The sequence below is a fragment of the Ziziphus jujuba genome, chromosome 1 (genome assembly GCF_031755915.1).
Source record: "Ziziphus jujuba cultivar Dongzao chromosome 1, ASM3175591v1".
Classification (NCBI taxonomy): domain Eukaryota; kingdom Viridiplantae; phylum Streptophyta; class Magnoliopsida; order Rosales; family Rhamnaceae; genus Ziziphus; species Ziziphus jujuba.
The window spans coordinates 45790828-45807355 of record NC_083379.1 but is presented as its reverse complement, the minus strand read 5'-3'; the positions used below and the strand labels follow the sequence as shown (position 1 = coordinate 45807355).

The 16528-nt window shown below is 33.3% G+C and overlaps 2 protein-coding genes across 3 annotated transcripts; one reads left to right on the top strand and one right to left on the bottom strand.

Annotated features, from left to right (window-relative positions):
- Positions 1 to 4016: 4016 nt before the first annotated feature.
- LOC107408479 (MAPK kinase substrate protein At1g80180) lies at positions 4017 to 5082 on the bottom strand. The gene has a single exon (XM_016015880.4). It carries the CDS (start codon positions 4895 to 4897, stop codon positions 4523 to 4525), a length of 375 nt encoding a protein of 124 aa, XP_015871366.1. The 5' UTR covers positions 4898 to 5082; the 3' UTR covers positions 4017 to 4522.
- Positions 5083 to 11343: 6261 nt separating this feature from the next.
- LOC107408322 (uncharacterized) lies at positions 11344 to 14469 on the top strand. 2 transcript variants are annotated; one of them, XM_016015704.4, is made up of 7 exons: positions 11353 to 11493; positions 11914 to 12055; positions 12714 to 12781; positions 13363 to 13476; positions 13580 to 13742; positions 13857 to 14009; positions 14149 to 14469. In XM_016015704.4, the coding sequence occupies exons 2-7, from the start codon at positions 11981 to 11983 to the stop codon at positions 14173 to 14175; spliced, it is 600 nt and encodes a 199-aa protein (XP_015871190.1). In that variant the 5' UTR covers positions 11353 to 11493; positions 11914 to 11980; the 3' UTR covers positions 14176 to 14469. The 2 variants fall into 2 exon arrangements, with proteins under 2 accessions (XP_048326841.1, XP_015871190.1); XM_048470884.2 differs by having other exon boundaries at positions 11344 to 12055.
- The last annotated feature ends 2059 nt before the right edge of the window (positions 14470 to 16528 follow it).

The window sequence follows — 16528 nt, the reverse complement described above, 5'->3', positions numbered from 1 at the left end:
TGTTGCAGTAGTTTCCAACATAATCTTCCACTGCGTTCACATCGTGTAGCTATGACAGCCAAACAAAGCGCAAATTTCCAATTCCAATAAATGTGTGTCTCTGCTTCACATAACCATATATATATATATACATATATATATTCATTGGGACTGATGCAACGCAGCCTCTTTCTTTCAATGATATAACGACAGCAATGATTTTGTGTTTCAACGATTCCGGAAGTACCCCTAAGCTAATATTATAAATCTCCGTTGTAGATGGATCAGAGTAAGCTGAGAAAACAGCTTTATAATTTCCATCATCATCATTTGCTGCTTGGATTTGCTGTCCTTGCAATACAACATTCTGAAAAACCAAATTCAACACCATTATCATCACCACGATAAATATCCCCATCCTTATTTCTCTCCCTAGCAAACAAGTGTTTGTCTTTATTTTGTTACCCTTTTTGAACGTGCAAGTTACAATTAGCCCATATAACATTATAAGTTCATTTAAAAAAAAAAAAAAATGTAGCTCTTTGATTTTCAAGGAACAAACTTTTGAAAAAAAAAAAAAAAACAATAGCTAGCTACTCGGAAACCAATATTGAGTGAAGTCGTGTCTCTTCTCTTGGCTAAGTGGGGTTATACATCATATTTAATTATTCTTTTTTGAAAATATATATCATTATTTAATCGATTAAATTAATAGTGGCAATGACCTTTTGGCCGAGTCGCGACCCTGACGTTTGGCTAAACCATAATTCTATGGACTCACATGTCTAGTCACATTCATACATAGTGGGTTTTTTTTTTTTTTTTTTAAATTTAGTTAGACGATTTATTTTTAAAATGAGAGGAAATGTCAACCCAATCTGACATTTAGAGGAAGCCACAGAAATTGATTTTTCCAATTGACTACTTTGGAAATGTTGATCCGCTATGTTGCCAATCAATATGCCACGAATGATTTCTCTTTTAGAAAAAAATAAAAATAACAATCTTCATTAATGCATTTGGGCCATTAGTATGGCACAGAGATGGCCTGAGTACAGATATCAAATGTGGGTTACAACTTTTATGCTGTTATTTTATCTGTTTTAAAAGTAAAAGAAAAAATATTTAAAAAAAAAAAAAAAAAAGTTGGACAAGAAACAAGGCGGTGCTTCCTCTGTTTGCTAAATTAATGAATAAACGCCTACAGTTTTATTAATATTAAAATTAAATAAATTATTAAAAAAATGTTATCTATCTTGCCAGATTGATCGTGATGATTGATTATGACGTAGGAAAAACCGTTCTACGGTCTAAATTGGCAGCTAGCCTATGTCGGTGCCCGCATGGTCTCATCATCTTGTATATTTAATCGAACGGTTTATAGGCGACTGACATTTCTTCTCATGAAAATTACGGGATGATCAACGCACAAAAACGTCTTTTGGACCCCACCTACGGACAAATGGCAATTTTCTAATATCAAATTGCATTGTCTGGAATTTTCTTTTTAGATTTGTTTTTTTTTTAAAAAAAAAAGGTGATAATCAAACCAATTCTTTCAAAGTAATCGTCATGCTAATCGTGTTATCATTTTCTTACCAACAAAATTACTCCACACTGACGTCATTTTTTTTTTTCTGTTTGTTTGTCTTTTGCAATTATTAATTTTTTTTTTGTCCTGAATAATATACTATTATTAATTTGGATTTGGAGTTGGTTTATCGTACCCATTTTTAAATTGAGATTATACTAAGAAATCAATCATTTTTTAAAGAATTCTTTTCTCTTCATGTATAATTAACTATTACTAACAATTGTAATTCCGTTTAAGTACACGTCCAGCTAAATCATTTACACATCACAGTGAATATGTGTTAAAAGTATTAAATTAAAAATTAAAATCAAAATTTATGAGATTAGATTAATAACAAATTAGCAAGGAGTTTTGATTTTTAAATTCTTAGGGACTGGCCTGCCTTAGAGAAAAATCTATCCTGGCACGTGTAACACAATTTCAATGATTTAATGTTTAATTATAACTGTGATTGTTATTTTCAGGCCGCGTATGGGGGACCATGAAAGGGATCTACAGACTACTAGAATTTTTCTGAAATTATGGCCTGAAAATTTTGACCCCCCAAAGGCTATTTTTATGAATTATAAATTTTGAACCTTTTGGAATCAAATAAAATTTAATATAAAAATATTTCATTCGTCAATAATTTCGTATATGCACTAATTATGCATATTCCAGACATGTACTTCATATAAAATCTGATAATTTAAATTGATCGAAATTATATAAATTAGACTCTAAGGCATCCCGTATCCATAATTATTTTGACAATGCAATCAAATTAATTTTATAATATAAATGAAATAATTGAAAGTTTTGTAAAATGTAGGTATCTCTAATCCCTATTATTCATATCAAATCATAACTAGGGGACAATTTACCATGGGCCAGAGCATCACCTAACATCATATATAATCATACATAGCTTTATTATTATTATTTTTTTAACCTTTTTAACCCTTGTGATATATGAATTTCATTAGCGACAATCAGTACGTTTCAATTATTTGTGATTTCAAAATATTTCCGATTTCCATTATCAATGCCCTTCATTCTCTGTTTAACCCTATATGACGTTATTTGAATTTGCAAAACTAACATAATTTCAATCTGTGAATAGACAGAGATAGGTAGCTAATAAAATTAATTATGCTCATAGGCAAATTCATGAAAGCCTTTTGACATAGAGTAGTTCATAATTGTCTTTTTTAAACTTTTCGAATCAGCCAATCACTCGTTTAGGACGCCCTTAAACACTGAGCAATTGTAAGTAGTGTACGCAAACAATAGTTACAATACTCAAAATGTCAGAACAAAAAGTGTATAACAGTCGTGAACCAATTCTTTCTACAAAGGAAAATAAATTAATAGTTTCCATATATTTAACAAATCTGGGGAAAAAAATGGAATATAATTAAAAGACAAATAGATATGTATGAATCAGATAAATTATAGGTGTTTTTGTATTGTATCTATGATTAATTAGAAAAAGTTTTTTAAGTAAAAAACGTACTGTTAGGACTTAAACTAGGAGTGGTAGGCGGTTGGCAGATTATAGATTACCAAGCCTCTGTTTTCCTTCTTTAAATAGCGACCTAAGCAATTACCAAACCTTTTGACATGGCTGGCTTATCACCTCATTTCAATCTCATCACTTACAGCCACAAACAACAAGAGCTAAGCACAATTTTTAATTTTTTTTTCTTTAATTCTTATTTGCTAGAAATAGAGCTTTAGGTTCTAGATATATATTTATCTTTAAAATGCAGGTAATTTTAGGCCCAGAGCTTAAGGAGAAAGAAGGAAGAAAAAACGTAGGGGATTTGGCTTTCGGGTAAGGATTGAATTGGATGTGTGTTATGTCAAAAGAGATAGATAACGAAAATGACATTGATAGAGAGAGAATGATGGGCCTAAGACCACAAAGGACAGGAAAATGATTTATTAAAAAAAAAAAAAAAAATCCACCAAAGGAAATGAAAATGATAAACACAACACCAAAACGTAAACATAAAACAAAGGGGACAGATTTACACCCCCCAAAAAAAAAAAAAAAAAAAAAAAAAAACAAAGGGGAAGGAATTTGAAGAATATGAGGTTCTCTCAATTGCAGAGCTTAATAGGGTCCACATCCATGGCTTTGGTGATCCCAAGAATACCATAATCTCTGCGAAATATAAGACCGATCGAGGAGATTCTCTTATTATTATCTGCTTCTTTTTTTTTTTTTTTCTTCTTCACAGTGTTTGTAGATGAGAGATGAGAGAACCTCAGTATTCTGATTTTTTAAAAAATCTGTCATATTCAATATCGCTTAAAAGATTCCAATTGAGTAAATTGGAGCACGCCATGTGTTTGAACCCACTTGAATCATGGATAATCCAGAAATTGATTGCAAGTAATTCACAAGTTGCAAATCAAGGAAAAATAAATAAAGAAATAAAAAAAATAAAATAATTACTTTGAGATCAGAATCAGTCTGCAATGATATATATTTTTTCCCTATTTCAATGCTTTGACAAATTTGTGGAAGTGAGAGACATAATGAACTCAAATCCAAGATTTGTTTTGTACAAGATGAGTTTTAATTTTCCTCCAAAGACCAACAAAATATACACATAATTACATTAATTAACCCCAAACCACAATAACCATCTCTAACATGACTAAACAGACTTCAAACAAAACATGACCATGAGCACCCTCTAAAAAAAAAAAAAAAAGAAAAAAGGTAAAAAAAAATAATAATAATACATCATGTGATTTTGATTTTTCTTCTTCTTCTTCTTCTTCAAAATTCCCACATCTCACTTTTTTATTGAGATGAATCTAATCCTCTAATCATGCTATGAAATATAAAAATGAAAGGCTTACATGAATACCATCAAGAGCCGTAAACCACCAAGCTCACCGGAACATTCCATATCGCTGCCGAAAAGTTCCAGCCGGGAATGAAATTGAACGGAACTACCGTGATCTACGCTTAGCGATAGAAGCCTTCGTTCTTTGAGTTTTATTTGCCGGTTTACCAAAGGCGCTGCAAAACCCACATGCGGAGACCTTTGGCGAAGGAGGTTCGATCGCCGGAGATACTCTGCCGGTTCGGTAGCCGCGTCCTCCGCCGTTGGATCGGCTTCTATCGATGGTGTTGATTGGTTTGGGTGCCTTAATCTCAGGCTTTTCCGTTTCCTCACCTTGTGCTTCAGCTTCTGCTTGAGCTCGTGCTCGTGCATCTTCCTCTTCCTTCTTCTTCACCTCCGCTGCTAAGAACTTGTCGTCCCATACAAGTCCTGAAGACCCTTGCCTCCTGAAAGACACTGCAGATCTTTGCAAACCAGCCATGGCTTCTCTCTCTCTCTAGATCTCACTCTCTTTCTTCGTCTAGAGCTTTCTGTGGTGGTGAGCCAAGGTATAAGAAATTGTAGTTCTATGTGTAACTTAGTTGTTGTTGTACGGTTTTTTAATTTTCTTTTATATATATATATATACACACTTATAGAGAGAGAGAGAGAGCACAAGTATTTACACAAGGAGGAGATCACAAAGGTTTGGTCAATAGAAAAGGTCAGAACATGGGAGCTCAGTCAATATTTCCTTTTATTAATTAATAATTTTTTTTTCTTCCACAAGTGTTTGTATGAGATGGGTTATTAATAAAGTTACGGATAGAAGTTTTGTTAGAGAATCACATATATATATATATATATATATTAATAAATAATTAATGTGCGTGTAAATAATAGGGTTGATTTTTTTTTTTTAAAAAATATTTTCGAAAAGTTTATTTATATAATAAGAAGGTGTATTAATTACGTGGGTGGCAACATGATTAATTTAATTAACGTCCACCACGGCTGACCTGGCCTTGGTCATCCTGAACGCAAAGCCAGCTACCTGCCTTTGAGTAATATTATATATAATAATAATATTTATACGTCAATCATTATAGAATTTTCAAAGCCATTTCGAGTTTTTCTGTACAGGGATTTTTTAATTTTATTTTATAAGCCAATAAGCCGACCACGGAAGCAGTTGCATAGGTCTGGGTTCGGTGATGGGTTTTGTGTCACTCACTGATGCCTTTGCGGATTTGCGCATGGCATGTGTTGGGAACACGTATAATAATATTGTTGAAATTTGCTTTTTCTCTTTCTTTTTCAATGTAATTATCATTTAGATTTATGAAAATTTCAACTCTCAAATATATAGTATAGTAAAATATTGACCTTTTTTTTTTTTTTTTTTCAGGTAAAATGGCAAATTTCTCTCTCAAAATTAATTGATAACTTTATGGTTGATTGGCCCTCAACCGCAAAAGTTTGTCAAAATGGATAATTTTTCAATGGATTTGGATGAATTTCACGAAACCACATAATTAGGTTTAAGTATTGACTGCTCCGTTTGAACAGGTTGGTATTTCTTTCAAATTGATTGCCTTATCTTTTGACCTAAAGGAATTATTTTATTTTTTAAGTTTTAATTTTAGGGACGTTGCCAATTCAGGCATTATAGTTAAAATCCATTCTATATACGTAGCGCATAAACATCTCAAAACTGTTTTTAAAATTGGTCTCCTCTGTCTTTATACAAACACACACACACATATTATAGGGAAGAAAATGTCATATATCTTGCTAAAGGAAAAAGACAAGCATAATATTTATGGTTAGGATTAACTACCAAAAATAAACTACCATACAAAATTACTCTCGAATTTATTATGGGAGGAGATTAACCATGTTTTTGGGTTCAATATTATCGCCTTTGATATTATTTAATAAAGCATTATAATTTCTTTGATTACGCTGTAAAAAATATATATATATTTTTTGGAAAGAAAAATTCAATAGAAAAGAAACAAACAAGGGTGTATTGCCAGGAAAAAAGGAAACAAAGTATATGAACACTGAACAACAAGCTAGAAGCCGGACCCAGTTAAGTTGGATCCGGTAAATGCTTGTGCACAAGTTGGACTGTTTATGGAAAATAAGCATGCCCTTATCAAGAAATTTATGGTGGAAAATATACTTTTCAAATTTCAGTGTAAAAGGAATTTGTTTCATAACAAATCAAAAGAATAGAGTGGAAAGCATTTATATTTTTGGTTTAACTTTCAAACATGGCAACTTCATTCATATTTCTTACGGTGCTTACATGCTCTAACAAGTCAAACCTCCTCCAGTACGATTTGAACAATAAATAATATTAGGTCAGAGCAACCCAAAAACCCAAAAAAAATAAAAAAAGGGTGGCCCACCACAATAAATAGTATTCATAATTGGGGGTTTGAAAATTTGGTAAACCACCATGAGCATTGAATATGATAAGCAAGTAGAAATTTGATATAATTTGGAAGTCCAAAAACACCATCATGCGCCAATTTGTAAAGTGATATTGTCATTATCATCACATCATGGGCATTTGTCATGTTATTAAAGATAAAATGATAAATAATACCACAAAAATCTTAAATCTATTCAATTGCAAATAATAATAATAATAATAATAATAATAACTATTCCATAATTATTTCCATTGACAATTTGAGCGATAAAAATTATGCTGGTCCACACCTACAATAGAATCAAGGTGAGTGTTCAATAGCGACGTTTCAATATATATGCATATATATTTTTCCCGTTTTATGAAATATTTTTTCGGATTGTTTTGACTAGTAAATGTTATTGGTGAACTGCTTTGAGCCTTTTTCAAATTTTATTTTCTTTAAATTTACATCGGTTAATATAAATATATATATATATATATATTACATCAATATTTTAAAGAAAAAAAGAAAAAGATGATATATTTATTTTCACATATATAGATTAAAGGTGGGAAGAAGGCAATACAAAGATCTATAATTTTTAAAAGTTTCAATTGTGTCTGACTCGTCAGTCATAGACTATCAAAATTAACATTATTAAGGAGTCAGAAACATATGGTATGATTCCACCTTCAGATATTTTATTTATATTTTATAATGGACTGCTGTACACTTTAAATCAATAGCAGAAATATAAAACAAAATGCTACTGGTTTCAATCGGTTTCGTCCTATCAGCTTGTGTAATTTTAGTTACAAAGTGGTGGCTAAAATCATTGTTTCCAGATTAAAACCTTTGTTGTCCAGAATCATTTCACCCAACCAAGGGGCTTTTATCGAGGGCAGATGGATTGCGAAAAATACTGTGGTTGCTCAGGAAATTATTCATAAAATCTGGAGCCATAAAGGGAAAAATGGGTTGATGCTGATCAAGATCGATATGAGGAAAGCCTATAATAGGCTTGAATGGGAGTTTATCACTAAAGTTTTGAAGCTATGGGAATTTTCAAAGGATTTCAGAAGATTGATCTTTAACTGCATAAGTTCGATTGAGTTTGACATGCTCATCAATGGTAGTAGAATGAATTCGATAATTCAAAATAGAGGGATTGGGCAAGGAGACCCTTTGTCTCGGTTCATCTTCAACCTTTGCTCAGAAATTTTTTCGAGACTCATGGAAAGATATTCAAATATTCAAGGAATCAAGATCTGTAGAAGAGCTCCAGCTATCTCTCACCTTCTATATGCAGATGACATTTTGGTTGCCTGCCGTGCCAATTCTCAAAATGCCAAGGGAATTCAATATGTGCTGAATACTTATAGCCAATGGTCAGGCCAACTCCCAAATTTTGACAAATCCCAGATTTTATTTTCTAAGAATACCCTTGGAAAAACCAAGAAGTTTATAAAAGAGATGCTTGAGTTCAAGGAGCTTAAATCAGGCTCTATATACCTCGAAAACTAGAGAAAATAAGCCAAAGGAATTCAATAATTTGAAGGAAAGAATGCAAAATATCTTGGAGGGCTAGCAAAGTAACCTGCTTTCAAAAGCCGGGAAAGCAACTTTTATCAAGTCTATTGCGCTGGCTACCCCAATTTATTCTATGTCGACTTTCAAAGTCCCTATTTTCATTTGTAATGATCTGGATGCTATGATTAGAAGATTCTGGTGGGGCGAAGGATTGAAAATAAGCATTATCTTGCTCTCAAGGACTCGGGAAGCTTATGTAAATCCAAAGTTTTCGGGTGGTCTTTGTTTCAGAAAGTTCAAAGATATCAACTCAGCTTTTGTGGCTAAACTCGGCTGGAAACTTGCTAAAGGAGAGGATTACTTATGGACCTAGATTTTGAGTGCCAAATATGTAAACAATAAATCTTTTTTTAGTAGTAGGTTTAAAGCAGGGGATTCTTATGTTTGGAGAAGTATTTTAAGTTCTAAAGATGTGGTTAAGAAAGGCTTTTGTTATAGAATTGGCAATGGTTGGTCAGTTGATCCCTGGACAGATCCTTCAGTCCCTGACATTTCTGGAAATATCTCGAAAATTAAAGACGGAGCTGAAGAAGCCTTGGCTTGGAGAGTTGTTGATCTTCTTAACCCTTTATCTTTAAGCTGGGATGATTCAAAATTGCACCAGCTTTTTGATCAAGAAACTATAGATGCCATCAAAAGAGTGAAGATTCATGGAGCTGATAGGGAAGATGAATTATTTTGGACAAGTACCAGCAATGGTGTTTTCTCAGTTAAAAGCTATTATAACTTACTTTCTTATATTGGGACACGGAATGACAGAATTTGGAAGGATATATGGACTGCAAAGATTCATGAAAGAACTGGAAAGGGTGATCCTTGTTGCACTCTGTGCGGATTCAATAAGGAAACTTCCCCCCACCTTTTCCTCGAATGTCCAGCAGCTAGAGCCATTGCCTTTAGCAGCATGTGGGGTTAAAAGCTAGATGCAGTTGTTGCCAGCAACACTCAGGATCTAGTCACATGGTGTGTGAGCCTTTCCAATCACCTGTCCGCTATGCTTGGAGGTAAAGATTTCACGACTTTACTACTTGCCACTTTTCTATACGTGGTTTGGGAGCTTCAGAACGATAAAGTTTTCGAAAACAAAAGTTCTATTACCCAGGCCGCGATAAGATGGAACTCGCTTGTTGAAGAATTTAACTCGCGATAAGATGGAACTTGCTTGTTGAAGAATTTAACTCAGTTGCTCTAGAAAGAAATCTTGCCTCTCTTGATGTCAAAGAGCCTACCTGGACACCTCCTCAAAGTGGTAGGATTTGCATCAACACTGATGCTGCTTGTATTCCTGGCAAATAAGCTATTTCTTTGATAGCTAGGGATGACAAAGGGAAGATTCTTCTTCTTGGAGCCAAATCATTTCCTCTTTGAGAGTTGATGTGGCTGAACTTAAGGCTATCGAATGGGCCTTGACTATTGCTGATGAATTTGCTTGGCTTAATGTGGATTGGTATTGTGATTCCCTGTCTGTTGTCAATCAGATTAATGACTCTTCCGAGCCTTGAGAATGGGAAACATGGGAAATCATCTCAGCTCTTAGAGATAAGCTGAAAGAGAAGAATTGGTCTGCTTCTTGGACCCCAAGACAGGCTAATAAATGTGCTGATCTTGCAGCTCAAATAACCTTGAAGGATAACACCCTTTTTTGCTCTTATGATTATCTTTGTAATTGTCCTGCTGTTTTGGTTTCTCAAATTCTCTCTGAGGAAGTTTTTGTGTGTTTCGAGGGGTAATCAGCGTCTTGTTTGATTTCCTTATCATCTTTCGTGCTTAATGCAGTTTTATGTACCAAAAATTAATAATTAATAAAAAGAAATATACAACCAAAAAAAAAAAAAAAAGAAAAAAAGAAGTAAAATTCACAAAATGCAAGGTTTGATTTTGGGTGTCAAATTATTTTACTTTTAGTTTAAGCTTATCCAGAAGTACGTGGATCAGATATTGCACTTGTCCATTAAGCGTGCACCTTCACCGTATGCTATCAAACAGTTAACCCAACTTGTGATTTAAAAAGAAAGAAAGAAAAAAAAAAAAAAAGTAGTTGCAGAAAAAACTTTACACAATCTCATAATTTGAAATTTTTGTATTGCTTTAATTCTTCTAGCAAAATCTAATGTCAAATTCCACATCCATAACAGATTGATTATAGAGTTGTTTTTCTATATTTTCAATCTAAATTACAGCAAGTTAAAACATGTTTATTTATATATAAATATTTTAGAAACAATTAATAAATTTTTTCAATGCAATATGAATATGAATTTCTTAAAATTAAATAGAAAATGAAGTTGAAAATTAATAATTATTAAGATTAAGAGTATAATTATGAGTGAAACCCAAATGATTAAAAATTTACAATTTTCAATATCAACTACAGATTCAAAGGAAAGGATAATAGGAGTTGCGACAATAAAGTTGATAACATGCTATTGGTGGGGTGGGGATTGCTATTCCTTCAAAAGCTTCTACCATTTTTTTCAACTATCCCACCTAATTCCCCTAATTTTTAGACTTTGCACAGCGCCCTAATAAGTATGTAGGTTACTGGCATTCTTCTTCTAGGCTAAATATGATAATAGGTTTGAGAGGTCGAGGGAGAAGAGTAAATCAAAATATGAATTTTTAAATTTCAAAAAATAAATAAATATTGGTATTTTGGAAACTGTATTTTGTATTGCAAAAAAAAAAAAATTCTAAAAATAAAAAAAAAATAAAAAAAACAACGTAATCTCTTTAAGCGCTTAAATTTGAATTTCTTTGGCTTTAAAAAAACCGCCAAACTTTCATTTCTTTCCGAAATTTGGTTGGGTTTCAGTATTACCGAGAATAATTAAGCTGTGTAAGATAAACCCGACTGTACCAATACAATTTATCTATAGTTCTGAGGGGTATCTTTGTCTTTTAATTTATTTTTATTTTTATTTTTTTCCTCTTCAAACGCCAGCTTCCCTCTCTTCTCTCTCTCTCTCTCTCTCTCTCTCTCTGTGTCGCGCTCTTTTTTCATTCGCTCTCTTTTCCCAACACTCTGTCTCTCCGGCGGCGTCTTTTTGGTACCGCCGATTTTCCTCTGCTTTAATCACCGGCGGTAAGTCCTGTCTTCGTCGTCCTTTCTCTCCTCTCAGATCTGCCATTCTTCGCCTGAATTTTCTCCAATTTGGAAGTGTTGTTGCTGGTCTCGTCCGTCTGTCCCTGCCGCCTTCAGCCATTTTCCGTCACTGGTATCCTTCCCGAAGAACTTTCTTAAGCCCCTCGCAGCTCCTTCAAGCATCCTAAATCCTACCACGCCTCCCCCGCATCTCACACCTTCTTCTTTTTCTCTCTCTTTTTTCATTTCAAAATTGGAATTTCGGTTCTAAAATCTCAAGCACTCATCAATTATATTCCCGCATCTTTTCAAAATGTTAAGTGCGCGGGTGTGATTTGGTTACTTTTAGGTTCTTTATATTGTGGATTTCATTCGCATAATCTGTTTGATGAAAGTCTCATGTGAATGCAATTTTTGTAGGCAAACATTTTTTTGTTTTTAAAAATTTTTTGAGGCTAGGTCAGTGGGGACCTTTTGAATTTTGAAGATGTATGGAAGAAAAGCATGCCAACTGGTAAAAGAACTAACTACCGGAGAAAAAGGGCAGCTCATGCCGTTCAATGTAAGTCCTGGAGATTTGGTTTTAATGTGCTCTTTCGATGTCCATTATTTCTTTGAGGTTATTGGAGATAATACTTTATATGATATTTTATATTACTATAAATGAATTTTAGAGCAATGGAGCTATCTGGATGCGAAAGCTCTGTTACGTTTCAAAATTTCAAGATAAAGATCCGTACATAGTTCATATAGCTTAATTTTATCTGTTTTGTTGTCAATCTTTATATTCCATGTCAATTGTGAGGGGAAGATAAAGGATCGAAATAAGCTGCATTGCTTAAATGGGTTTCTACAGTAGGCAGTGATTATACATTCATAAGCCAATTATGATCTCTTTGTCCTTTGCATGCAATAAAGCTCCATGATTTGCCCTGTTGCGTCATTAAAAAGCTCAGATGTTGATGTGCTTGTCTGAAACTCAGCTTTATTGTTGGGTCTCAAATTCAAATGGATATATTTTTTGAGGGGTGGGGGGAGAAAGCAGTGTATAGTTATGCAAGTTCTAGTATTAAGTTTGAAGCACCCAGATATCACTCTTAGCTACTGATCCTATGTGCCTATGAGAGAAACTTGATCATATTGGGTTTGCCGAAACAATAAAGATTTTCATTATAGGTTTGCCCTCTCTCTAACTTGATATCTATACTTTGACCTTGTAGAGTGACCTATTTGATCAAGTAATTGCAGAATGTGGTCAACACTATTTTGAGATCCAGTCCTTGACAAGGTAATCAAGTTTTGTGGTTTTGCTTTTGTTACATTTTGTTTCCTGTATACAAAATACAGAATTTAGTATACATTTTCTTGTCCTCTTCTGCTTCACAGCATTTGCTTATACTCTAACTTATGTTTTGTGCATGGCATTGTCCTTCTATTTTCTTCTTGTATACGTGGTTCTTCACCCTGGAGGTTTGTGTCTTAGAAACTATTTTCTAACCACCTTAATGACAAAAAATTCCTAAAATAGCTGTTGCTATCATTTCAATTCTTGGTCTTATTGATTTGGTAGTCTGGATCCTAATTCCTAAACACTTTCATGACTCATTATATTTTGGTTGTTTCCATGGATTTTTTGAAGTTGCTTCCAATTACATGGTATCTTCCATAACCAGACTCTTCTTATATGGGCACATTGGCTTTGCTTTGAGGAACTAGTTGTGTTTCTAGTTGACTTATATACAGAATTCTTTCTATTCATTGGCTGGCATTTCATCATCTCATCGCTTTTACAAATCTATGCTCTTTAATGCTATACAGGTTGCTTGTTTGTTAGGTTAATTCAAGCCGTATGACTTGTTGTTTGAACAGGAAAATGGAGGAAGAAGGATTGGATATTGAAACAACTAAAAATGAGGACCACTATGGGTCACTAATCCATCACCTTTCCTTAGTTCGCAATAAACGCTGTCTAATGGCATATTTGTAATTCTTTCTTTTTCTTTTCTGTTATATTACTGCTCTTATTGTGTGGTTTTACAACTATTACTGTACCAGCTATCGTTACTCAGGTCTTTTAACAATGCAGGTATAACCGAGCAGAAATTTTACGAAATCTGACATGGAAGGTAGGGCCTGTGCTTCCACAAGAAATCCAAGAGAAGCTCAGCCACTTAGAGGAAGACTATTTTAAGAAACATTCTGCGTCTTTGAAATCATATATGTCAAAACTGGATCTTGATTTGGCTGTGGTAAGTTTTTTGTGTTTGTGTGTTCTCCAGAGAAAGTTAAGTTCTATAATGGAACAAATTCACAAGGGGAACCTCTAACGTACTTTACCATTGGTGGTTTCTTGTTTTTGCCAGGATATGGTGCCGCCAAAAGATCCCTATATTCAAGTTAGAGTCCTTGATGATATTGGTGATGGAATAGTACTAAGTGACGATAAGACAGCCAACTTTGCTCCTCATTCAATGCATTTTCTTAAACGAACTGATGCTGAGCAGTTTATCTCACGGGTGTGTTGTCCCAACCCAATAACTTGATAAGTTCTTTTTGCTGAATCAATAACTTGATAAGTTGAATGATCTGCAGTTTCACACTGGGATTTATTAAATTGCTAATGTTTTTTTAAGTACAACTTTCGTTGATTAACAGGGCTTGATGGAGGAACTGACAGGCTGATCTAACAAGATTGTTCTGCTAATTATTCGTTGTACCATTCTTTTTACGGTGAGATTTAGGGTTATATTAGTGATTTCCATTCCATCTATCTTTTTCTCAACGTGGAAATTTCTGTCGGCATGCACATGATTTTTACATGAGGTAGTTGCTTCCAAAAACATTACTTCTGTAAGTGTAATGTTCTAACACAATAAGTGAAGATATCATGCTTTTAGATGTGTACATGTCTGCACATTATTGGTTCTAATAATGTAGATAGAAATATCTCAGTCAGAATGGACTTGATCTGCCTTACCAGCTTGCTTTTTTTATGAATGAATTAATAATAGTTTGGGTTTCTCACCAATAAAGTTGTTGGCAGTTGCTAATTGCTAATTCCTTTTATAAAAAAAAAAAAAAAAAAAGGTGAAAAAGTAAAAATCTCAAAGGCCGTCGAAAAATATATTTCATTACAAGAACTATTAAAAATATTGAAGAAATAAAATAGTGATAAATTGTTTGTGGAGCTTGGGAATTCTTCTTGTCAATAATATGTAAACAATATGTACTACAATCCTCTTGGGATATGGCCAATGGCTATTCTCAAGTAGTAATCCTGAAAAGCCGAGTCTTTCTTTTTGCTGTTCAACAAAAAGGGGAGGGATTATTTGTTTAAGGACTCTAACCCCTCATCAGGAGGAAAAGGAAAAACTCTTCTCCACAAATGCCAAGAGTCATTGTGCTCAAATAGCTCTGATATAGGAGACAGATGACTTCCGCAGTTGTGCCAAAATGCAGCAAATGAAAATTCATCTGTTGAGATCCTACATAAAAAAAGAAAACTTTTCAGCTTTGAGGAATTCTTAAAAAGTCCAAATGGGAAATCTTTGTTTGATACGTCCGACAATAATTCTTTTATAATATTAAATTAAATGACAGTTTTATATTCAATTGAAGTACAAAAGACCGTCAAAGAGAGACAAGGAACAAAGGGAGTTTAGAATAGAATTGATATGGAGGCACTAACAATGAAGGTGATGGTCTCAAATATGCTTATTATTGCAGTGGTAGCGCAAGCCAAAACCAAAGCCAAAGCCAATCCATAATCACTGTTTTCTTCTCTTGGTCCTTCATTCCCACCTAATTCACTACCAAATGAAGATTTTAAAGCGTCTAAACTGTTAACTTGTCTTGGATTTTCTACTGCAACCTGCATTGGAACTCTTCCACGGCCTCTACAATTTTCTTGCATCGGCATTATGCACAGCTAGTCATATGATGGCTGTACGCTCACTTGTGCAAAGTCTAAGTCCTCCAATTTTGGATTTGGTATTATTTTGATCAAATTAGTTCATGTCTAGGATATTTTTTGATCAAATAACAACAGCGAAAATTCTTCCAAAAAAATTAATAATAATAATAGTCAATTGCTCTTAATAAACTTCATGTCTTGATGATCTATACTTTATCTTGTTCAAAGTCATTGCACTGCAAAACATTTCACTCTATATAGATGAATTCAACAAACATGTATAGCTAAATTCATTCATATTAAAATTAACAACTTAGATGAGCCATAAAACGGAAAGAACCAATTGCAATAATTTGACTATTGCGTACCGAAAGAGACAACTTACTGACCATTAGTGGGTAGTGACAATTTGACTCAGTTGAAACACTGTATTGTTTCATTAATAATGATTATTGATTTGGTCAGAAATAACAAAACTGAAACAAAAAGTAAAAGAACATTTAATTGGTAAAAACCGGATAAGTTCATAATTTATTAAGCATGACTCTTATGTGTGTATATATATATATATATATAGAGAGAGAGAGAGAGAGGGGTAAAGGGAGGTGTGGAGGATAGTGGAGATGGGGAGGTTGATAGGGACGATATGAATGGTGTTGATTTTGGTGGATGAAGAAGCAGCGATGCTAGTGGAAGCAAGTAATAACAACAACAATATCGATGATAAGGGTGAGGGCGAAGCTAATGTTGTAAGTTTGTCCCCATATATGCATCCCTCTTTATGATGATCATGATATTTACAATGGATTTAAATTTCCAAAAATTCCTTCCTCATGGATTAAAAAAGTCAATAAGATAAAATAAGGAATAAATGTCTATTTAATGTTTACTATGGATTTAAATTTCTAAAAATTTCTCTCTCATGAATTAAAAAAATCTCTGAAATAAGATAAGGAATAAAGATCTGTTTAATATAGCTTAATAAAGATTATATAAGAAAAGTTTTCATTGAAAAATTAATGGATATTTGGTTGTTGGTTTAGAAAATATTTTTATTGGTCAGTTAATACTTTTGTAACTTTTCCATATAAGTTTAAAGTATAATATTTTTATATTCTTCTT